This window comes from Heloderma suspectum, chromosome 2, assembly GCF_057233095.1.
Source record: "Heloderma suspectum isolate Gila_16-S chromosome 2, 16-S_ref, whole genome shotgun sequence".
In the NCBI taxonomy this organism is placed as follows: Eukaryota; Metazoa; Chordata; class Lepidosauria; order Squamata; family Helodermatidae; genus Heloderma; species Heloderma suspectum.
In genome coordinates this window covers 230,137,675-230,162,940 of record NC_139459.1, presented here as the reverse complement: position 1 = coordinate 230,162,940, position 25,266 = coordinate 230,137,675, and the positions used below count along the sequence as shown (strand labels likewise).

Below are 25,266 nucleotides of genomic sequence, written 5' to 3'. Positions count from 1 at the left end.
GTTTGGGGAGAGGGAGTCGGGCAACAGCCGCAGCCTACATGACTGAGCAGGTGAAGCCGCAACACTCCTTCAGGAGGGTGAGGCCTGTCTTTGTGACATACGGAGTGGAAGTCTGTTGTCCTCTCGATGTCATCTTCTTTTCTTTCCCAGGAGCTATGAAGGAACAACTGGTTACTGCCATGGGAACAATGGCTGCTTTAGGGCGTGAGCGCGAGCCACCAATCTACCTGGGATAAGTGGGTGTATCCGATGTCAGTGCAATGCATGTTGAAGGACGGGGCTTGGGAGCCAGGTCATAACCAACTAAAGGGTGTTCTAAGGGCCATTTCACACATTATGTGGCAGCAGCAAACCCCAATTTGCAATCCAAAACCCCCAAGAACATTCAATAGAAAGAAGCTGCCAACCTGATACTTGTCTAAATAGAAGTTTACCCTTGGCTTCCCTCCCAAGTTCACCAGGAACTGGGTATACATTTTAAAAACAAAGTGTGAAGTGGCCTTGAGCAGGCAGCAGAGTGGGTTCCATAAATGCCCATCACCAGGGCAAAGACTTATGAGATACCCGAGGCCTTTTGCCTGGATGTGCCATCATAAGAACATGATGCCAGAGGCCTATTAGTCCAGCATTCTGTTCACACAGTAGCCAACCAGATGCCCTAGCGGGAAGCCCACAAGCAGGGCATGAGGGCGATAGCACCCTTCCACTTGTCTTCCCCAACAACTGGCTTTCAGAGACTTATTGCCTCGGATACATGAGGTGACATATAACCGCCATGACTAGTAGCCACTGATAGCATTATCGTCCATGAATTTGTCGAGCCCCCTTTTAAAGCCATCCAAGTTGGCAGCCATCACTACATCTTGTGGTAGCAAATTCCGTAGTTTAATTATGTGCCAACGATCTCCCATTAAGTACTGCATCTGCCACTCATCTTCATTGGATAAAGGAATGTTATGAGAAAGGGAGAAAAACCTCTCTCTATCCATTTTCTCCACATCATAAATAATTTTATAAATATCTATAATTTTATAAATATCTCATGGCACCGTAACTCCAACATGGTGCCATGAGCACCAGTGTGTCTATGGCTACTTCTCTTGAAGCCTACAAGGTTCCCTGCCCCAGGCAAGAAGCATCTTTTGCACCCCACTCCATTTGTTTAACTTTTCAACATCTTATCTTCCTACTACTGGGATGTGTGCAGAATAAGGTGACAAATATGGTGAAGGGCCTTTCCTATGAGGAAAGGCTGAAGGAGCTGAGTATGCTCAGCCCGGAAAAGAGACAGTTGAGAGGTGGTATGTTTGCAGCCTTCAAATATCTGAAGGGCTGTTGCACAGAGGATGGAGCAAATTTGTTCTCTGTTGCTCCAGAGGGTAGAATGCAAACCAAGAAGTTCAAATTAATTTTTTAAAATTTAGAGTAAATGTTAGGCTGAACCTCCTGACAGTACACCCTGTCCGACAGTGGGACAAACTGCTTCGGTAGGTGGTGGACATTCCTTTATCAGAGGTTTTTAAACAGAAGACAGTTGCCACCGATCAGGAACGAGATAGCGCTGGGTGTCTGCGTTGACAGGGCCTTGAACAAGATTATCTTTATGGCTCTGTGATTTTCGTTTTATTTTCTTGTATTTGTAGCCCCTTTCGCTACTTTGATACACAATTTGAATGCATAATTTATTCCTGTCATATATATGCTGATAAATGTTCACGCGTGAATCTGATCACAGTTGCTCACAGGAAGACCATCTGTTGAACAAGGAGTGATGGCACGCATTTTCTCACAAATAGACAAATAAAAAAGGACATTAAGGCAATGCTGGCTATGAAGATCAGTGCTGTCAGCTTTACAAGGGAAAATGAACTGTTTACTATTTGTTTCAACTGCTGAAAGAACATTTGAGTAGAAGGGCTAGCAGGGAGGGTGTCTTTTACAGGCTGATGCCATGGCTGGTTGCCTGAATTGCCTACCCCTAAATCCAATCCAGCCCTATATGTACCATGATTTTGCAGGTGCACCGAAGAAGGAGAAAATGTGGCAGGAGATGCAGATTCCTGAGAATCTCATTCTCAACTTCTTTTTTTTAAAGCAAGATACTAGCCCATATAGCCATAAACATATGCTTGAAAGTGTGTGAAGAATGTCTGAAGAAATCTCAGAAGCCGAAGAATCTCTTTGACAGTTGTGAGTAGGGCTTCAGTTTTGCTGCCCTTTCACAACTACCAAACCAGATTGATTTAAACAAACTAGCAAATACCTCAGAACAAATCTGCAAGATAAAGTAAATTCTGCAAATTAGCTCAATTCTGCATAATTTATACCAATCACAGAATTCAACTTTTCTTGGTGCAGATTTTTTTTTTTTTTTAGCCTAAAGGACACACAGCCCTGTTCATAGCACGCACGCACGCGCACGCATGCACACACACATGCCCAGGGCAGTGGAAAGGGAACGCCATACTCCTGGCTACCAACCTGTTTTCAGAAGGCAGGTTTTAGAGAGCTTGTTCTTCAAAAACTCAGCCATTTCCTTGTCTTCTTCTCGTTCTCTGCAGAAGGAAGAGATTGGTTACTGCCCTGTGGATGGGGAGTACATCACGGGATAAACAACTGTTCCTTGTTACAATGATCACAATCCAGGTAGGTCACTGGCCTGTCCATGACTCTGTGCCTTTGTCTCTTAGCCCATCTTGAAAACATTTCAAAATCTGCAAAGCCTCCAACATTGTCACCCAGGAGCAATGACACACATCAAGAAGGTTGATGAAGGACACTGGATTCCTTGGGAGCAGGCAGGGCCAGCCGTCCCATGAGGCAGGGTGAATCCCCTGCTCAGGTGGCGGATTGGGAGGGGTAGTGAATTACCCTCCCCTGCCATCAGGAGGGCCGCTGCTGCCACCACCACACCAGTCCTGCTCCCTCACTGTGGCAAATGCCACAGCAGGAGTGTGGCAAGCAAATGGGACTCCTTGAAAGAACAGCCAGCGGCACCCCAATCTCTTGCTCTGAGCCTGCCCCCAAAGTGAGAGATCAGGCGGATGGGCTCTCTGGAGAACTCTGTCAGCCGTACAAAGCAGCTGATGCATCTCTCCAGAGAGGCCGCCTGCCCGATCTCTTTCAGGGGACTCTCCCAGACTCAGCGATCAGTCGGGCAGGCGGCCTCTCTGAAGAGCTCACCTGCCTGATCTCTCACTCTGGGAGAGTGCCCTGAATGAGAGATCAGGCAGGTGGCCTCTCTGGAGAGGTGGCCTGGCTGAAATGCCTTTGAGGGGCCCTTCCTCAAAGTGAGGCATTGTGAGATGGCCCTGGAGACTGCCTGTACAGGTAGAACAGGCAGTCCCCAGGACCATCTCACAGTGGCGCTTGTTAAGGAAGGGCTCTTCAAAGTGTGGCCTTTGGGCCTGGGTGTCTCTCCAGGGAGGCTGCCTGCCTGATCTCTCATTTGGCGGGGGGCACGGAGACATGGCTATGGCAGCGCACTTCCTCCTGCCTCAGGCAGTGGGTCATTTTGCGCCACTGCTGCTTGGGAGGATCATTGGAGGTTTTCCTGAGGGCAGACTAAGCCCTGCCTCGGCTGTCTGCCTCCACCCGCTCCCACCTCCTGTTGCCACTTTCCCTTCAGAAAAGTCGCAACTCTTTTCTTAACCGTATACAATGTTTAATTTAAAAGAATGCAAATTTTAAATGGCCCTGTGTGGAGTACCTAAGTCAAGTGAAACCAGTTCTGGCCTTGTCTTAACAGCTGTTTAAAAATCAAACCATTTTAGCAGAAAAATCAAACATGCTGGCTGGGGAATGCTGGGAGTTGTAGGACTTTTTTCTGTCTAAACATGCATAGGATTGTGCTCTAGGTGACTCTGGAGCAGTTACCTGCACTCAGCCTACCCTACCCCACAGAGTTATTGTGGAAATTAAATGGGATAATTTTATGCCTCTCTGGGTATCTTGGAGAAGGGCTGGACTACAGTGCTATTAACGGCAACAGCACTGAGCCTGTGGCAACACCTGCTTGGAGCCAGGAAACCAGCACCCTTCTTGTTCTCCATGAGTGTACCTGAGCCTTTCAAACTCCACATCATCCACGAGGAAATCCCGAGTCTCCACAAGTTTGTGAATCTCCTGCACTAAGTCCTCTTCCTGCTGCTTCTCTTCTCTTGATTTTTTATTCTCTGTAATGTGGAGGGAAAAATCACATAGCAAGGCCTTGATTGTGCAAGTCATATGCAGGTGCCTATGATGCCTGAGGAGATGTGAGGGGCCTTTTTGGTGGCAGTGCCCCGGGTGTAGAACACTCTCCCCAGAGAGGTTCTCTTAACACCTACCTTATCACCCTTTTAGTGACAGGCAAAGCTCTTTTTTATTTTCTTGAGCTTTTCAGATGCAGTTTGAATCCTGCAGTCTGATTTAGCCTCTTTTGATGGTTTTGTGGCATTTAGCTCATTGCATTTTTGTTTTGTATTTACATTTTAATTGTTTTATTCTTTTTTTCTAAAATGCCCAAGGAATATGACTGCAGAGCAATATTAAAATACTATTAATAAATAAATAACAGATAAATGTAACACCAAACTGTTGTCCCGCAGTGGTAACAGCACTTAGCTGTCCCCTTCATAAGGGCAACGCATCTCTAGATCTTTGCAGGCTGGGTTGTGCGTCTTCCAGGTATGGGGCCGGGGCCATGGGAAGCAGAGCCAAGGAACGGCAGGTTGTGCTTCGGCGCTACTGACAAACACCTGGAGGGCGTCACGAAGCATGGACAAATCTGTCGGCTCCGCTTCCAGTAATGCTGCAGTTGTTCCAAACACAAGTCCAAGAGTCTGCCAATTTTGTTTTCGAATGTCCATGCGAAAATCCGTAGGTGTTTTTGTGCCTACCAACATCTGCACACATTTTCCCCTAATATGCACATGCTGTGCAAGCAATTTCCCCTAATGTATGCATCCTCGTATGCAATTTTACCAGGACTGAGTATGACGGGGGATGTCATGGACATATTTATAAAACCATTATTTTTTCCAACATAGTTGTAGCATAGTGGGATTGTATAGACACTCTTTCTACCTATTCTGACACCCCAGGGTTTTCCTCAGGCCTTGCTTAACATGCAGGTCCCAAAGCCAGCCAAATATTTTTGAGACAGGAAAGTCTTGGGGCAATTTTGCATTGGCCTCTCATTCATTTTTCCTTCTGTACATTCCCTCCTGGCTAAATGACACTTAAGAGCAAAAGGTACCCCCAAGTGATCCTGAAGATGGCAAACCCCATTGGTACATCTGACTCTATACAGCAGGGGTGCAGAATATCAGGCCTGGGGGCCAAATCTGGCCCTCCAGAGTTCCCCAGATGGCCACGCCCCTTCCCTTGGCCCCACCCCTTTCTTCAAACCTCCAGTCGTTTGGTGGTTTCCTGGCTTTTGTGCAGTTTTCCACCCTATTCTAAAAAGTCAAAATACCTCTCCTAAGGCTGAGTTACTGGCAGGGAGAGCTTTAAGCTACAATATCCTGTTATTTTTGTCTCCACCCCTTTTGCCTTTGTCCCTGCCCACCACTGGAATGCGGCCCCTGGAAGCTTCTCCGAAATTGAATTTGGCCTTTGGGCTGAAAATGGTTCAACATCCCTGCTACCTAGGGTGTGGCACCAAAGGAGCTGTATGGAAAACAAGACCCTCAAGCACTCAGTCCCTCGGAGAGATGCTATGGATGTTGGTCTTGCCTGGCACTGCAATCAGCGTCTGTAATTCCTTTTTCAACCGGCTGATTTCCTTACAAAGCTGGATGTCATCCATCCTGCAAAGACAGAAACAAATTAGCCCCCCTTGCCCGCAAAGCCTTTCAACGTGCTTTCAGTGTGCTGCAGGGAACAACTCCACTGTGAGCCTATGGCACTGCCCGGCAAATTGCTCTGGAATCTTTGCTGCTTGTTCTTTTCCACTTTCTAACACATACTGCATGCCTTCAAAGCCTTCTAACTACCTCACATTTTCCTAAAATCAGTAAATTGCTGCAGAAGGCAAACAGGTGAAGCAGTCCATATTTCCATATGTAGAATACAGCAAAGGATCAATTAAGGACCCTCTAGAAGAGGAACAATCTTGGAGGGAGGGAAGAAGTTTAACTACAATCCAAGGCTAGAATATGGGGAAGATTGAATTCCAGCACTCTAACAATATACCAAGAACCAATGATAGGGATCAAATAGTATGAGATAGAAATATATCCCCAGAAACACAGAAACTATTATAAAATCAAGGGCAGTCTGCTAGAGAGGTTGCTGGGTTTGGATATGGGTGATCCTGACTAAAAATATTTATTGCAAATTTTAATTGATTTTTATTGTATCCACTTTGTATGGTTTTTATTTTGTATGCCACCTTGAGTGGGTTCCATCCTTAAAGGCGATCTAAAAACCGAAAATAAATAAATAAATAAATACATAACAATAATAGCATATTGTAGCCATGAAGCTCACTAGAAGCCATTCAAGCAAGCCACTGGCCTGGTTCACATGATCGCAGAGTGGTTAATAAGCCATGGTGGTTTATTGCTTATGCCGGTCATGTGCCAGGAAGATTAGCATAATTACCTTTGGCAGTGCAGCTTATTGTGTCATGCGAACCCAGCCAGGGTGGTTTGTTGCCATGGATAACAAGCCACTCAGAACCCATGGGCTGTTGTAGTGTTCCGTATGGCTTGTTACCCATGACAACAAGCCACTCTGGCTAGATTCACAAAACATAACAAGCTGTGCTCCAAGGGTGGGGGAAATAAGCCACAGTGGCTTATTTCCCCCACCGCAATTGTACAAAGTGGGTCACTGTCTCTCAGCCTAACCTACCCTAATGCATAAGATCAGTGTTTGTACATTGAGAGGTGCTATAGAAATAGTAAATAATCTATCTATCTGTCTCTCAGCAAGGAACAGCTAATGGAATTCAATCAATTTTGCTCCTCTAATGGCTAAGCCACTAGGCAAATAATTCCAAAGATGGTGCCTTTTGTAAGGATTGGGCCCAGCATCGCTGCAGAAGCATCTTGAGATGGTGTGGGAACGGACTCAGAGTCAGAAGAGGAAAAGGGCAAAACAGTGGGGGACTTACCAAGATTTCAGGACACAGAGCAGGGAAACAGTGGAAGACAGGAATCTTTCCAGACGCAGTTAATCAATTTGTTTGAAGTCAAACAGAAACTTCTCCATCTTTGAGAACGCAAGATCTTACGGGGAGGGAGGAGTTGGGATTGACAGATGCCAGAATCACATGTCAGGTCAAGAGGGAGAAGCAACTTTGGGAAGTAAGGTGTTCTACAAGGTTGGCCTATCAAAAGAGGTCCGTAGGGGAAGATCCTCCCTGAAGGTGGGACTAGAAAACCCACTCAGGTTTTGTACTGCTGGCTAGTGCCAGTTTTGTTGCAACTTCCCTAGCAATAGTTAAGATCCCATCAAAGGGATCTTCGGGTAGTCTACGTACTATTGTGCAAAGCTCATTAGAGATCTTAGTGCTAGGTTTCTGGAGACTGAGAAAGTCTGTAACCTGAAGTGCTGTTGATCTGGCTGATTTGCATAATAAAGGCTATTTACTAAGTGATTGACGTCTTTGTTTGACTACAAACATGCCAGGTGGTTTGTCACTTGATACCTTTCTCTAAATAGGTGGTCCTATAATTTCTTTTGATCATCAGAGGAACCCTATGAGAATACAGCCAAATTCATTGGTTCCTATTCAAAGCCAAGAAACAATATTTTGTAGTAAAATATATTCGAGTTTCAGCAGGCTAAAACTGCATGCGTTTCTCGATGTTAGCTGTTTCTTTTCTTTCCTCTCCGTTCAAATTAGTTTGAATTAGAGTTTAATAATGTGGTGCTTTTAGGATTATTCAAAGCATTCTTGGGTGCAGTGTTTCTCCTAAGGTGAGCCAATAACCTGGAGTGCTGTTTTTGTTCAGAAACAATTAATATAAGAATTCTGTGTTTGTATAGTATCAGGGTTTGAATAGCACAGGGACAGAGAGAGAAAAAACAAAGTTCAAGGATTCGGCTGTATTGAGATATTTAATTCATCTACATGAGGACAAAGCTAGAGGAGACTATTTCATATACCAGAGATAGAGCTACTGGGATTTCCACGCAAGCACAAACTTGTTTGTTGCACAAATTCAGGCTAGCTTTTTGCAATTCTGCTGGCTAGTTCAACTTGAGGATCATTAATGGCTAGAAATATAATTCCCAGCTGGGTTCAACTCAGAACTGCTGGGAGCAAACACTATCTATATTGATCATTGCCTTCAGCTCATGATGATGCTAAACATTATCTCTGGCCAGCAAGATGTGGCAAAAATGTAATGACTGTATGCTGGGAGCATATGGGATTGTACAAGGGGTTTACTGTTCCAGGGATGTCTGAAGGCTTCCTGCATTGAGCAGGGGATTGGACTCGATGGTCTTGTAGGCCCCTTCCAACCCTATGATTCTATGATCTCTCTTGCTCTGCCTCTATATGGGTGAGCAGGATTATACCATATTTGTAGCAATTCCCAGAGCCACACAGGAGTAAGACATGCTGGGCCAAATGACATGTGGCTGAATAAGAAAAGGCGAGGGGGTTAGCTCCCTTTGTGGCCTGTTATAAGGGGGCAGATTTGATCTGAAGAGCTGGGTTTCTTTTTATTTTATTGGTATTTTACTTGGTTTTAATACCTTCCCTATGTTTTGCATTTGTTTGTAATTGTGTAATGATTTGTTGGGAACTATTGGGTTGAACAAGTACATGTCTGTCAGTGAATTTGGGTCAGCTGCTTTTTTATGTGACTGTGTGTGCAATTTACTCCCTATTCTCTACTACAACGCAATTTCTGCAGTAAGAGAACTCTGTGTGTGGTGTGTATGGGTTATACGTATCACAACAGTGGCTCTAATTGCATTATATTATGTAACCTTCCTGACTGGAATTTTCTATTTCTCATCAGTCCTTTAATGTGCTAATTAATCCACCCAACCTCACTCAGACCATCTTTCTGTGATAAACACAGAAGTCCTAAATGATGACTGAATGCCCCACCTACATAACTACTCTCATTCTGATAGGGTCCCACCACCACCACCACTGGAGCCTTGAGGATTAGAGGTATACCTTGGCAGGAGATCCCAAGAATACTCAATTCTGTATTATTGAACCATATCCCATTATTCATGGCATCAGGCAGGGTTGGCCAGCTGGCAGACTGTGGGCTAGATCCAGTCTCCAAGACAATTGTATTAAGCCCTGGGCAGCCCTACCTAATTTGAATCAAGGTATGGTTAAAAAAAAAAAAAAAAAAAAGCCCACAATTTCACATGTAAAGAAATTGTGCACCAGACAAGCAGGGGTGTATATGTTAAGACTGCATCCCTCTGCATACTTTTCTGGGAGTAACCCCCAGTGAACATAGCAGGGCTTATAACTGAGTAAACATATGTAGGAATGCACTGTACATTGTAATAAATGGAACTTCTCCACACTGTTACATCTTGCTTTTTGATTTTGTGCATAACATGTATGTTTGTACGTATTTGTGAGTAACACTATGCCCAAGTGTATATGCTCCGTACCTTGTTAGTCCTTACTCCTGGCTAGCACTAACCTTTATGAGTGGGCCAATGTGGAAGGCAAAATACATTTCAGGTCCCTGGACCACTTTCATCAGAATAGAGCTAGACCTGAGAATCCAGGTTGGCCACCCTCGGCATAAGGGATCCATCTAGGTTTCCTGGTCCCGTGCAATTAAGGCAACCAAAATCATGAATATGGCACAAAGTTGGCTTAAGAGAACAGCTGTTCTGAAGGTATAGAAGTTTGAGAAACAAGCCGAGTGCTTAAAACCCACTGAAAGGATTTCTGGGAATATCCCTGCAAACCAAACTGTTATTTTGAAATGACAAATTTCTATCATCCTACGTATATTACTGTCCATTTTAGGCTGTGAGGTTTCCCTCTTTGCTATGGGTGAAGGATAAGGATACTCATTTTGTGAGAAGACCTTCAGTAGCCTAAGACCAGGAGGCAACAGGACGCCAGAGTTCAACAGGAAACTTTATTAAGCTACAGCAGCAGAACAGCAATGAGCTGTTCACCATCTAGAAGCAACAACAGACTGAACTATTCCAGCCACCCAGGGAGGGGAGTAGCTCCAAGAAATCACATGTCTCTTAAAGAGACAGGCCATATATACCACATTGGCTACAACTGCAAGGTGATTACATTCAGATTTTAAAGGCCTTTCCAGAATGCACATCTTTCCATTAATTTACTAAAGATGCAATCCTATGCATGCCAGCTGGGGCATGCTGGGAGTTGTAGGACTTTTTTCTGTCTAAACATGCATAGGATTGCACCTTCAAAGTGGTAAACAACAGCATGTGACTGCTACCCCTGTTCTACTACACGAGGGCAACATATTTTGCTGCCGCCGCCAAATCCCCTGCTTTTTGCAAGTATATCACCAACAAACATTTGGTTTCTTTTATCATCTGAATAGGGCCCGAAGAGGGAGCTATCCATGGTTCTGTTGTCTGACTGACCCAGGAAAATGACTGAGCAACTAGGCATTGTATCTAATTTCAGAAGCCCTTTCCAGCATTGCAGTTCACATTAAAAGCATAAGAGGCATTTTCACACTTAAATTGGCTTTTAAAGCTTACATTGGCCAGAACAGACATCATTTTAAAAATGCTCTCTCCTGTCTAAACAACACACACGAGTAATACATTCCATTTTACTGTTGCTTGAGAAGTGTCTCAGCAGGGAAGGTGAGTTTGACTATTTCACACGTTGCCAGCTGGCCAGCTACTTGCCAAGCTGCTGTAGCAGAAGCAGCATGGGTAGGCAGTGTGGCTGCTGGGCTGGGTTCACATTCACAACGCAGCCCAGGCATGTGACACCTCTTTGCATCCCTCTTTCTGAACATGGGTTCTGAACCAGGTCAGAGATTTCTGCCTCACCAGGCAAATCAAAATAAAGCACTGGCTTGTGCTTGTGTTTCTGTTTTGCCAGAAGCAAAATGTAGTCTACAGGGAGCAGAAAAGCAGAGTACATAGCAGAGTCCCTGGCTTAGGAGTTTCTCCAAGAGGGTTTCAGAATGTAATTTTGATGTTGGCTTCCATGCTTCACTCCTGCTTCTGAACATGGCAGCACACATAGGCTTTATGTTGCATCCCCTTCACAACACCACTCTTATTGATGCTTCCGCCATAGCTTCATGAAGCAAAGGATCTCCCCTCTCCCACAAGTAACTGCCAAGACTGTGACCTTCGCCATAAGCATTCTGCATAGGAGAGAGTGGTGTCAAGGGGGAGTCTAAGGCCACATTCTCGTTAAAGAATGAACCTGTTTCTGGAGTGGCCCACTTCACTCTATAGCTGGGGACCGAATGCGCCTTCATAAAAAAGAAAAAGGGGGGGGAGAGAGACAGAGAGAGAGAGAGAGAGATGCCTCCACACAGAAAGCTCGATGTCAGCATTCTCTCAGACATGCTAGTTTTCAGTGTGCATGTGCGTGAGAGAGTGAGAGTGAGTGAGAGAGAGAGAGAGAGAGAGAATGTGTGTATGCCATTTCAGCGAGGTCTAAATGGGATCCAGTGCTTTGCAGCAGGTTTTTGAACTGGTTCCCCAAGAGAAACTTGGGAAATGTGCAACCACATGAGCAGCTACCTGCAAAGAAATGGCCATTTAAAAAGGAGAAGCTGGATGCCCCAACACTGCAGCTGGGTTATACCATTCCAATAGTGAGGTCATTAACAGAATAACTAGAATAAAGCCATAGGCAAAGCCCACATTGAAAAAGGCAAGGATCTATTTCTGCATGTTTTTCCTCAGATGGGAGGACAAGGCCAGACCACTTTGAAGGAGATGACTGGGTTAGAAGAGAGCCACAAGGGATCACTGTCAAGAGTCACCAGTGTGGGTGGCTGTGTGGGTCCTTTCATTAGATGTCAGGAGTACTTAGAAGGAAAAGGCAATTAAGAACTCGCAAGCCTGCACTGTAGTAAAAACAAAAACTGGTAGACAGTTTTGCCAAATCCATAACAACCTTGGAGGGGGGCAGACACCAGCCCACACATCTGTTTGGATGGAAAATGCCAGAACTGTGATCACTGGGGTTTCAATAACCCTCTCTGATCAAGTTAAGAGCCATGGCTTACTCCTGGGCCGAGAAATGTGTGTTGAGAGGCAGGTTGGAGCTGTTGCCAGGTTTAACATTTTCCAGCTTCAGCTCATTAGGAGGCCTTTCCCTCTTCTAGACAGATCAAACCTTGCTACATTGATCCACATTTCCATAACCTCCAGGCTTGATTACTGCACTGCAGCATATGTGGGGCTGCCCTTGAAAATGACTCAGCACCTTCACCAGGTGCAGGCCCTCTAATAGGTGTTGAAAGGGATTATCATAGCCAACCTGTTCCAGGCCAGGCCAGTTGCGGGGACTGTGAGTTTGCTTCCATGTCCAATGCAAGGCACTCTCTTTATGGTTTGCAGTTTGGGAGCCTCATCCCTCAAAGATAATCTCTGGAGCCCACTTGCCTTCCTGAGGTCCAGTCAGCAGGCTTTACAATAAAGCTATGCACAAATGGCCTCCCAAAATTCTCCAGCCCATTTGTGGGCAGAGAAATTGGGGGAACAATTTCACTGAATTTCTCCTAGGGGAGGAGAAATTCTCCAAGTTTCTCACACATAGGGCTCACTATTGGCAGGGGTTGTAGCACAGGTCATTTTTTTTTCCCCTAAGGGTTTTTGGTTCATTGCACTGCTTCTGTAGGTGACAACAGCATCAACTGTGTTGAGGCTTATATGTTTTTGAGGCAGAATTTTGAATTCCTTTTGGTGGTATTTTTGGGCTTACCTAATCACTGCAAGGTGGTTGAGGGTAATGTGTGTGTTTTCTCTCTCCATTACACATCTTTCCATTGCTCTGCAGCCTCCTAGTCCACCTGCACTTTCTGAACTGAAAAAAAGCCCCATGGGAGGAATTTATCACATCTTCCTCGTGATAGCTTTAACTGAAGTTCAGGAAGCTGAGGAGGCTATAGGCTGCCACACAGTTTATTGTGCAATGACAGACAGGACACTCATGCACACTCCTCAGTCACCTTGTAAGTAAGGTAAGCACAAGAACCCCAAACCCTACCCATGAGAATTTCTCTGAAATTTCTCCTCCTTTGAATTTCTTTTCAAAAGTGATTTCTATTCAGTTTCTTTTTTATCTCTTTTCTTTTGACTGAAAATGGTTGAAAAAATGTGGGAGAAATTTGTGGTACAGCACTACTTTACAATTGCAACATGAACAGCTTGGTATAAGACGTATTACAGTGGTCACTCTGAAGTTGTAGAGCCTCCTACTTGTAAAGGGTAGGACAGCTACCTTTTTGCTCTTTTTTTTGCAATGCCCACACGTCCTATTTTTAAAGGTTAGCTTTTGAGTGATGATCTTTTGTGGTGGTTTAGTTTGGATTGCTGGATTTTATTGTTGTTGCTTTTAATCTATATGTTTCAAAGTTGTTGTAAACCACTTTGAACAATGAAAAAGTGGTCAATAAATATTTTAATAAATATAGAAATAACACCTCTAGGGACTAAACCAACTTGGGATGGATGGCTTAAGATAAATCTAGATCTAGGAAGAGGCTTTTCTCTCCCCTTGTAAATTGTAGCTCCTGTTATCCTCTTTCTATGGCAAGCGTGAGCATTGCTGTCTGGCATCTGAAGTCTGTGTTGAGCATGTGCCCTTGGCAAAGCAGTCTCAGGGCCTCAGCATCTGCAGGTTAACTGCTCCTGCCATGGAGTGATTCAGAGCTTGGGGAAAAACGAAACAAAGACTACTCTGGCATGGAAATCAGAGCTATGGAAATATCTCCCCTCCTCCTTCTCCTCCACTGCCTTGGAAAGTTAACTCCCATTGCTGAGTCAAGAAGGGAAAAGGTCATGGCACAACACAGCAAATGCGAGGTCCTTCCATCCATAAGAGAGGGACAGAATCTGAATGCTACAGGCAGGTCCAGCCTCATTTGGCTTTCTGTGATGAAGAACAACTCCCTTCCAACTTCATCATCCTTTTTGTAAAGTTTCCCAAAAAGCAAAGCTGCAGGAATCTGGTTTTGCTGTCTGTTGAAAATAAGAGCTGCCAAAGGTGCCCACATATTTGTGGATGCTGCTACCCTAGCAGCCCGGACGGTGTTGGCTTTGTGACTGATGACTGCACATATAACAGGAACCAAACTGAGGTCATTATTATTAGAGCTGCGTACAAATGGTCTCTCAAAGTTCTCCATCCTATTTGAGGGCACAGAAATTAGGGGGGCCAATTTCACCAAATTTCTCCAGAGGGAGGGGAAATTCTCCAACAATTTCTCACAGGTAGGGCTTATCATCAACAAGGGTTGTAGCACAACTTCCTTCTTCTTTCCTGCCCCCTAAGAGTTTTGGGGGTTTTGCACTGCCACTGCCAGTGCCAACACCATCAACTGTATGGAGACCCTAGCCCCCATATTGCATCCTCCACAATACCCCATATCAAGCACTGTTCCATAGAATTGGGCAGAGGGAATGCAGCAACCACAAAAACTAATGGAGAAAAAAAACTGGAGAAAATTCTCAAAGTGGCCTTTTTATTTCTAGGTGGGTATGAAAAGAAAAATCTCAGGACTTTTCTGAGAGAAATGGCTTCTGAGAATTTTCGCCTCAGCTCTGGTTGTCATTCTTCAGGGTTCCACACCTTCCCCAGGGTCTTCCAAATGTTAAATTTCTGAGGGGTGATTGTGGATACATCTTGTCTCTAATGCAGCTGCTGATAATACCAGTCCTTCCCTGCAAGCCCTGTAGTGGGTGTGAGGGGGGGCAGTGTTGTGTCCAGCTCCAGAGAAGAGGTCAAGCTAGCGCTGTGCCAAAATCTGACCTCCAGTTTCCTGAAAGTTTTCTTCCCCCGTGAAAGAGGCCTCCATTTTTCTGCCTCACTCTAAGGGCATTTTATAATTTATTTTTAATTTCTTTTGGTGGTGTGTTTTGAACCTGCCTAATCACTGTGAGGTGGCAGAGGGCACTGTGTGTGTATTTTTCTTTCTATTACACATCTCTCTATTGTCTTGAGCCCTCCCAGGCTCCCTGTGCTTGCAGAAAAGTTTTAAGGGAGGAATTACCTCATGATGTCTTCCCCTAGGTGGGAAGTGTGGGAAGCCAAGGAGGCTACAGGCTACCAGAGCGACAATTGTACAACAAAAGTCAGGACCAATGTGCACAACCCTTACCCAGTAAGGTAAGCACAAGAACCCAAAACCAAACCCATGAGACTTTCTTCATAATTTCTGTTTAGCTTGAAGAAAAGGAGAGTAAGGAGAGACATGATAGAGGCGTACAAAATTATGCATGGTGTGGAGAATGTGGGCAGGGAGACATTTTTCTCCCTCTCTCATAATACTAGAACCCGAAGTCATCCCATGATGCTGATTGCTGGAAGATTCAGGACAGATAAAAGGAAGTCCTTCTTCACACAGTGCATAGTTCAACTATGGAATTCACTACCACAAGACATAGTGATGGCCACCAATTTGGATAGCTTTAAAAGGGAGTTAAGACAAATTTCTGGAGGAGAAGGCTATCAGTGGCTACTAGTCCTGATGCTTCTATGCCACCTCCAGTAATCAGAGGCAGTAAGCCTATGTACACCAGTTGCTGGGGAATATGGGCAGGAGGGTGCTGTTGCACTCATGTCCTACCTGTGAGTTTCCCACAGATAGCTAGTTGGCCACAGTGTGAAGAAAATGCTGGACTAGATAGACCCTTGGTCTGATCCAGCATGGCTCTTCTGATGTTCTGATGTTCTTCTCCTTTGAATTTCTTTTCCAAAGCAATTTATTTTTTATCATATTGAATGAGAATGGTCAGAAAATAGGTGGGAGAAATTTTCGGCACAGCACTAATTATTTTATCACTTCCCTTTGAATGAATTTGAAGTCTGTGCCTTGCAACCTACAGTAAAAGCCTGGTGCATTTGACAATGGAGGTCTTAGGAGGATGCCATGGCCATCTTAAAGAGGGAAAAGTAAGGCATAAAAAAATGTTGTGAGACAATAAAAGAAAAGAGGTACTCACCACCTCTGATGGCTCCCTATGACATTGGGGGTGGGGTGAGTAGAGCTGGATCCTACCTGCTTTGCTCAGCTGAGTCATTTTTAGCTACAGTAGGTTTGGTACAGACTGGGCTAGCCTCATGCAGTCTCTGCTGAATTAAATATTGGAAGAGGCACAAATAGAATGCAAAGAGCCTTCTTATTGGAGCAAGGTGAGTTCCAGGAGCTTTCCCCATTCTCTAAATAGCATACCGTACTTCTCAGTCTCTATGACTTATCTTGGAAAAATCTCACAACAGTCTAGTGTTTGAGATTCTAGCTAGATCATCAGTTTGCATTTACTGCCCTTCCTCTGAGCTCTCTAACATCATGCTACCAAAGCAGGATTGCCCCGAACTACATGGTGTTGGATATGCAGGGGCAGTACTGGTGCCGCGTAGGGATGGATGAAACTTTCTTTTCACTTTCTATAATATTCACATTTTTTTCAAGCACAGGTTTGTTATGTCCCGTTTCCACATCAGCTTGTGGGGACAGGCTGGGGGGATGTTAAGTCCATGCAAAATCTAGGGGAAAACATATAACAGAATTTAACCAATTACGAGAGGTTCAAGAGCTGACAAGAAAAGTTATACCATAAGATGTTGCAATGGCCACTAGCTTACATAGCTTTAAAAGACAAATGTATGGAACATAGATTATTTCAAGGGCCATAAGCCATGATAGCCATATAGAACATCCATATTCTGTAAGAGAATGCACCTCTGAGAGCTAGATGCTTTCGCTTCCAACCCAATTTAGCTAGGACAGGCTCTGGCATCCCTGTTTTCATGGCACTTCTGCCTGTGTGAGAGAGAGACAGGGCAGGTGGGGTGCAGGGGAAGACTGTGTTTGTATTTATCTATGTGAGCGTGGGAGGGGTGAGGGGGACTCTGGCCCTGGCCATGCCCACCACCACCTTCAGCCATGCCCACCACTGGCATGCAGCTCCCATCCCAACACCCAGCTCCATGTGTGACCCTTGTGGGGCAAAAGGGTTGTCTATCCCCGATAAAAGAACTGCCCATTTGCCACCTGTTTAAGGAGATTCGCCTCTTGCTTATTTTCCACAGCATCTTTTCCCCACCATATGATCAGCACTGAGGTCTTTTTGAGGCAAGACACCTGTCAGCTTGCTAGCAGTCATAATCATAGTCTCCATGCTGAAACTATTGAAGATAATCAGAAAGACAAGCTTTAAGTGGAAATGTTAACTATTGGGAGTGATTTTCGCAGTTCTGATACATTAATGGAGAGAGAGAGAGAGCGTGAGCGCTAAGAGCTCAAAAAGCTAATCTGGACACACCTATGAATGGCAAGGAAGAGCTCTTAAAGCTTACCCCATAGCTCCCTCTGGACCTAATTTTGTCCTTAATGAGAAAATATTGTCCAGTGTGACCAGCACAGAAAAATATTAAATACCTCGGAAGAATCAGTGGAAGAAATGTTTTCATGGACACACAGTTGTCCCATTCAGCAGACCAAATTCTGTGGCTCATGAACACATGGAAGGGGTCATCAAATAATTTTTAAAATGCAGGGTAGAGATCCCATGTATAACACCTACATGTATATAACATCTACATGTGTTCAGATGAACATGTAGAGCAGGGGTGGGCAACTTGTGGCCCCCCTGATGCTTTGGCCTACAACTCCCACCATCCCTCACTATTGGCTATGTTGGGTAGGGCTGATAGGAGATGTAGACCAAAACATCTGGAGGGCCATGAGTTGCCCACTCCTGAACTAGAGGTTGAAGGCAGGGCTGGGGTAGGGGAGAATGATACCAACCCACCCCATGTTTTCATTATCCACAGAATTTAGTTGACTAAATAGGGCAAATACAACCCTATATATAGCAGTTCTTTTCAAACATCCCTGCGTTCAGGGGCCCTTTCCACATTGGTTTGTGTGCTGAGAAACCCCTGCATGTTTCTGAAGACTCTGGGGCATGTTCTGTGATGCACAGGCTGCCAGGCTAAGATCAGCATGGCCGTTCGGCATTTTGCTTTGAGGAATGGAATGTTTTCTGATGCTGGAATATAAGAACATAAGAAGAGCCCTGCTGGATCAGACCAAGGGTCCATCTAGTCCAGTATTCTGTTCACACAGTGGTCATCCAGCTGTCGACCAGGAACCCACAAGTAGGGCACAAGGGCAACAGCACCCTCCCACCCATGTTCCCCAGCAACTGGTGTACATGGCTCACTGCCTCTGGTACTGGAGGCAGCACATAGCCATCAGGACCAGTAGCCATTGATAGCCTTTTCCTCCAGGAATCTGTCCAACCCCTTTTTAAAGCCATCCAAATTGGTGGCCATCACGACATCCTGTGGTAGTGAATTCCATAGTTTAACTATGTGCTGTGAGAAGAAGTACTTCCTTTTATCTGTCCTGAATCTCCCACCATCAGCTTCATATGCTACCAAAGAAAACCAGAGAGAAAAAGAGCTTGCCTGTTCTGTTGAAGAATCTTCTCATGCAACAAAGGCTACAGCCCATTTGAAGAGAGCATTTGCAAACTCAGATCTCTTTAGAAAATGTGAGAGACTGAAGATGGTGAAACAGGTATCGCAAGTTCAGAAGTGCACATCGGGGAAACTCAAAGGAAGTTGAGCAGAGTTGGAGGGAAGGAAGGAAGAGCTCCCAATACCACCTGCCTCTTGCTGCTTTACAGATTGGGGGCAAGAGATGGGATACTGCCCTCGGAGACTTTGCACCTTGCTGGGTTCTCTGACATGCTCCCCCCCCATTTTCCTAGTTCCCAACTCACATGTATCTGAGCTCTGACTCCCTCCGCACCAGGACTTCCCGGATCCTCTCAATTTTGAAAAGCTCTCCTTCAATGTCATCAATGGTAGCTGTGGAGTCAGCCATGGACACAATTTCATCCTCTGAATGCAAAACAGAAAAGGAGCTTATTTAGCAGAAGGGATGATGGGGGTGGGGGAGGAAGGCAGAGGGATTGCTAGCCAATGCCCCAAGTGAGGGGATGTGAGGATTCAGTCGGAAAGATCCTCAGTGATTATGCTGGCCTTACTTCACATTTACCCCAGTACAGCTCAGAGATTCAGGCTGGATTAAATGCTCTGTTCAGTCCCATATGATGTCTTCAACAGGATCTAAAGTGAAGTACTCAGATATAAATAACAGAAATTATCATCATCATTAAGATTATTACAGTGAGTAATAAATGTTCATGAATGAAGTGGTGCTGAAGAACCTGTGGCATGCTTTTCCTATAGCCTGAGAGTTCAGTGGGTGGCAGCCGCTTCTCAGCCTTCCCCTCCAACCCCCCCGGGGCAGAGATGCTCCTTCCATAGCTGTGCCTGGAGGGCTCACTGGCAGTCACTTTGAAGCCTCCACTCTCTTGCTAAGATTGCAGTGTTATGTGCTCATGTTAAGTTTTTATCGTCACCATCCTGTGGGAAACCTCTGAAATGAAACCAACATTATTGGAAACCAAAATATCTGTGCATGCCTTTTCCTCTCAGTGTTGGTGGGAGAACAGCATGGTGCTGTTTCTTTGGTGACATAGGACCAAAGAAGAAGAGCCTCTTCTTGAAAGAAAAGCCAGCACAGAGGACCAGTTACGACTGGCCTGTTGTTTTCACATAGCAGGAAATGACATATCTCAGGGGCAGCTCTCTCAATGAAGTCTCCATCACTGCATTTTAAGCTGCAAGTCCAAAGTTACCCAGAGGCTTTCTGGGGAAGGGCTGTAGCTCAATGGCAGAGTACGTGCTTTGCATGCAGAAGGCCCCAGGTTTGATTCCCAGAATCCCCAATTAGGACTGGGAAAGAATCCTGCCTGAAACCCTGGAGAACCGCTGCCAGTCACTGTTGACAATATTGTGTCAGTGATACGGGGCTAGGCGGACCAATGGTCTGACTTGGTATAACTAACTGGCTGTGATTCCGTGCTTCCCCCCCACCACGTACCGATATTGTTATTGATATTGTTGTAGCCACCTGGAATCAGTTATCAAGGGTGGTATATATCATGATTTAAAATAAGGAAATAAGAGAATCTTCCTGCTGCACCCCTGGTTTCTGTCCCGAATTCTCACACGAGCAGGCAGAGCCCACCCACATGGGTTGATGGCTGAGCCCCCCCAAAAGCAGCCTTTCTTGCTCTGTGTTCTGCACTAACTGAATGTGAATCCAAGTGTTGCCAGATATGATTTGGTTGGACAGAGGGGCAGGCTTGCAACTGCATCATCTTTACACAGACTGCCGAGGCCAGCTGCGCAATCCCTACCCCCACCCCCGGAAAAGCTTACTTGGCACGTGCTAGCAGATCCAAACAACAAGATCAATACTTTGTTACTGGAACCAAATGACCACCCAACAGGGTCTGTGCCAGTGAGTCAGGCCAGAAGAAACAGCAGGCCTTTGAGCTAAATGATGCTGTGATCATTGCCTGGGAAAAGAGTGCCACTAATGAAGAGAGGATGAAAGCGAAAGACATTCACCTAGTATGGCTTTGGGGAAAGCAGTTGCCAGGGAAATGCCTCACACCATAGCCCAGCCTTCCCCAACCTGGTGCTGTCCAACTCCCATCAGCCCCAGCCACCTTGGCCAATGGTCAGGAATGCTGGGAGTTGTAGCTCAAAACAACTGGAGGGCACCAGGTTGGGGAAGGCTACCACAGCCAGAGCATAAGTCTCATGTGACTCTGTCGATGGTGGGCCCTAGTCCAAATGACTGGTTATAGTCCATACATTTTAGGCTGGGTCCTATAAGATGCCAAGACCTGCATCAGCTCCCACTGAAACATATGCAAATGAAAGGCATTTTCATTTCATGAAAATCATGAAAATCATGAAAATCTGGCATCTCATCCCAGATGAGATGGGCCCCATGTGTGCACAAAACAAAACTAGCAGAAATGCATCACCTCTGCCAGTGCAGTGTGCAACCATGGTTCTTCTCAATCGTTAAAGCAGACATGCCCAGACTTCTTCTTCTTTTTAACTAAGAGGACCCACAGTCAAAATGCTATTCTTATTAAGAGCTTGGTGATTAGCTAACCTGGAAAAAAGTGATCAAACCATCAGCTCCTTGACCAGGGCTGTCTCCAAGGTCCAGGGCTTGAGGCTTTTTGTTGCCTTACATGGGGTAGGGGGAAGATGGAGCAAGGACATGTCTATGTGGACTAAGAGTGTGCCCAAGAATCCCCTCTGACATCACAGGGGAGACTTAGGGGCACTTCCAATGTGTGTGGCAGAACAGCCATGCTGCTTCTGGAATGGGACTACATCATACTATGAACTGTGCCACCTTAGGTGACTGCCTTATCCACCTGTATGGATGAGCTAATCCTGAACTCGGTGACTCCTCTGGGGAACAGCTGCAAGTCAGCCAAGTGCCCAGACCCCACCATTTAAAATAATACTGCTGAATACAAACGGGGCCTTCTTTGCCATGCAACCAGGTGAAACAGGCTCTGTGGGCAGCAGATTCCAGGGGCACACCTGCCATTTTCCTGCCTCCACCCTACTTCTGTGTATTATGGATGCATGGGAGGGTTGGGGGGAAACCCAGCATCCTGGTCCTACACTGCTGCTTTAACCGCTAGCCCACACTACCCTGAGGGTCTGATAAAGACATTTGCATTGTGCATTTAAAGCCACAGTTATCTCCCTTACATAGAGGAGGTGGCAGATGAAAGGAGAGGTGCAGTCACCAGGTCCGTACTGCCATTCAAGAATGGGAAGTCTGTGCATTGGCTCAGCGCTGCTTGTTGTCAGAGCCGTCTTGCCTGGCTATGTCCATTCACAAAAACAGAGCTGGCACTGAAGGTATTTAGCTGAGGTGAGAAAGAAGAAAGCCTTACCTGATACCCTCACCCAATACTGCTCAAAGCCACGTTTTCAGCAAGTAAATGAATCCTGCCAGGGAAACACTGATTAACCTCAAGGTACCTCAGCTTCATCCCTGGGGATTCTGCCTTTCCTGGAGATCCCAAATCAGGTGTTTTATCTCCAAGGACAATCCATGGCATTTCTCATTCTCCCTGTGTCATCCACATACATCCTCCAAGGCATCCCCCAATGTGCGGCTGGAGCTTTGCCAGCTCAGCATGCCCAGTACTCCATCCTGCAAGAATCCATGCCAGATGCTCCTTTTTTGTGAATGAACAGGGACTCGAGCTTTTGGTCCACAGCCAGATTTCCCTGCTCATGTGTCTGAGAGCTCTTTCCCTCTCCGCCTGTCGCGATGGGCTCAGTGTCCACTGCCAGTGAGTTAGGCAAGTGGCCAAGGGGACCCTCTTGCCCTCCTCAGCATCCCCAGGAGGAGGGTTGGGGAGAAGGAATGAGCCATCGGTCTCCATTCCACTGCCACTAAACTTTCAAGGAAGACCAGAAATAAACAGACCACGGGCAGGCAAAAAAAATAGACCTTTTACACATAGATGCAGCGCAGACTCACACACACAAGCACTCGTTATGTGGATCAGCAAAGATTTGAGCCCCACTGCAGGCAGGGGTGGGTGGGTGGGTGGGTGAGTATTGCTGGGAGTTAGCCAGCACTCACTCCCCAGGCGTGCAAAGTAATCTCACCTTTGCCTGAATCGGCTGCTCTCCACTTGGTTGACTCCAGGGATCCATACTGGGTGGATGCTTTGCTCTCCTTTTCCATCCTCGCCCCTTATTTGGTTTTTTAACCCCCCCTTTTTTTCTTTTTTAAGTCGTCGGAATTCCCTAGGGAATAGCACTTCTAAGGAGAACCACTTGCCAGAAAGCCAGAGGCCGTCCTTTGAAAGAGAAATTAGGAAATTAAAAACACACAAAATCAAAGGAACATAGAATGCAGCCGAGCCCTGCTACCTGCCTGGCAGCTGCCGCCGCCTGCCAGTTCCACACCCGAGATGCGTTTGCACAGCTGCCTGGAGATGGAATAGAATCAGAGGCTGCAGGAGGCTGGATGTTGGTCCATTTGTGACACAGAGGGGCGCCCTCTGGTGGAAATAAGGCTTAGCCGCTCGTTTGGACCCTTTCAAGACCTTTAGAAAATGAAACGCCAAAGTAAATTCTATTACCGTCTTGCAGGCTTTATCCACAGGGTACTCGGCCATTCATGCTGGATGTTTCCTTTCTCTACTTCACTCTCTATGCAAAACGATGCCATACTGAAGTTGAAACTATATTACATAGCTCTTTCTGAGTAAACTAACCTGATTGGTACTTTTCAAACCAATCCCCTAAATTGCAGATTGGATGCATTAGAGCCCCCCCCCCCCAATATTGTATAGCAAAGCACCAGATGACTTCCAAACGCATTTGTGATTTTATGCCCTCTGTGCGTCTCTCCCCCAACCTCTTGCACCAAAGGCAGTGAAGAAAGAGGCAGAATAAGCATTATTAATCTCCCTCTGCCCTTACTTTGATCAAACAGTGCACACTCTCCAAGATAAATGCCTGTTTGCAGGAGGACACTTTTTTTCTGGCAGAGCTTCTTCTGCACTTTTACAGACGACGTAACAGCTGTCTAGTGTTCATTGCCCTTTACTGTCCACTTCCAACTACCAGAGGCAACTGGATTGCAACTATGTTCTAAAGCAGGGATAGGTGACTTATGCCCCTCCAGATGATGCACTACAACTCCCATCATCCCTGACCATTGGCCATGCAACAACATCCAAAGGACCACAGGTTCCCCATCCCCGTTCTTACGGTGGAAAAAGAATAGTCAAAATTTCCTCTTCTTCTTATGTAGTACTGTTATGTTGGTTGCAACTTGCAATGAGTCATCTTCTATAAAACAAGTACATGAAGAACTATTCACATTGATTGAAAGCTATTATGGAGTTCCGTTTTTCACCAAAACTCTTCAAATTCCCTAATTTAATAACCAGAAAGTATATGGAGAGAATGCAATGAATATGGACTTGAGCACGCTCCGGGAGAGAACGCAGGACAGGAAGGCCTGGCGTGCTATGGTCCATGGGGTCACGAAGAGTCGGACACGACTGAATGCCTGAACAACAACAACAACAATATGGAGAGAGCAATCCTATGGCTGCTAGACACTTCTAGAGGGCCAAAGGATATGATCATTTCCAGGAACTGACCTCAGAGCCCGCACTCCAAGGTCGGTTCCTGGAAAACTGACTGCTCCCCTCATCTGCACTGCCTCGGAGGCAGCGTGGAGAAGCCCCATCCTCCACATTTGGAAGAGGAGCACAGAGCGATTGCAAAGGGGCAGGGCTGGGGGGCATTCCGGGGTGGGGAGGGTGGAGCTGCGTGTACGACACATCCAATGTGTCATATGGCAGCTTCCTCTCCTGGCTGGCCCCCCACCGCTAGACAGCCAAAATGGCTGTCTACTGAAAAATAGCAAGGCAGGAGAGGCGCAGAGGGAATGAACCCCGCCGTGCCTCTCCTGCCTTGCTTTGGATAGGTCGCCTCCGAGGTCGGAGGTGGCCGCCTATCTAGTTAGGATTGCGCCCTTAGTCATACGAACATAAGAAGAACCCTGCTGGATCAAAGATCCATCTAGTCCAGTGAACTGTTTCCCAGAGTGCTCAGCCGGATGGCTGTGGGAAGCCTGCAAGCATTTCAACTCCCTGAAGTGTTTTGGTTACTCAGGTGTGATTGTCTAAAGTGGCTTTGCAGACAGATTGGAGTGGCAGAAGGCTGTCCGTTGTCTCAGTTGATTGAAGAGAATAGAACAGAATAGAATAGTAGTAGGGTTGGAAGGGGCCTACAAGACCACTGAGTCCAACCCCCTGCTCAATGCAGGAATCCAAGTCAGAGCATCCTCAATGCAGGAATCCAAGTCAGATTGTTTTGTTTAGTTAATGGTATGTTACCTAGACTACACTTCCCTACCTGTTGTCCGACTAGAACAATTTGAATTCATTAAAGATGCAGCACAGTTCAGAAGTTATTAACACACACTATGCTCTCTTTCTTGTTACAACTGATAGCCTAGAAAAATAATACCAACTCATTGCATTTATTTACAAGGGGTGCATGTGGTGATGGTCTTGGTGGGGGTGGGTTGTTTGTTAATTTTTTAAAGGTGCAGTTGACACTGGGCTGCTGTTGAAAATGCCTGTGGAAATGCCTCAACCCTTTGTGTCTACCCTTCTAAGTTGCTTTTAAATCAGATTTGGTTTCCCCAG

General features: G+C 45.8%; 1 protein-coding gene across 1 annotated transcript; it reads right to left on the bottom strand.

The window, feature by feature from the left end:
- Positions 1–34: 34 nt before the first annotated feature.
- Positions 35–22,778, bottom strand: LOC146354202 (bMERB domain-containing protein 1-like). Its single transcript, XM_084838391.1, has 6 exons — positions 22,700–22,778; positions 18,907–19,027; positions 5,719–5,792; positions 4,061–4,175; positions 2,482–2,555; positions 35–153 (listed from the first exon to the last, which is right to left on the bottom strand). The coding sequence occupies exons 1-6, from the start codon at positions 22,776–22,778 to the stop codon at positions 35–37; spliced, it is 582 nt and encodes a 193-aa protein (XP_084694517.1).
- Between the last annotated feature and the right edge of the window lie 2,488 nt (positions 22,779–25,266).

Bases quoted from the DNA above. Each gene is read 5' to 3' on its own strand.
- LOC146354202 (XM_084838391.1), bottom strand. From the start codon at position 22,778: ATGGAAAAGGAGAGCAAAGCATCCACCCAGTATGGATCCCTGGAGTCA. The intron at 4,176-5,718 runs GCAAGACCAACA...TCCACATTACAG, and splicing joins GACGCTGATTGCAGTGCCAG to AGAATAAAAAATCAAGAGAA. The intron at 2,556-4,060 runs GTACACTCATGG...TTCCTTCTGCAG, and splicing joins GTGGAGTTTGAAAGGCTCAG to AGAACGAGAAGAAGACAAGG.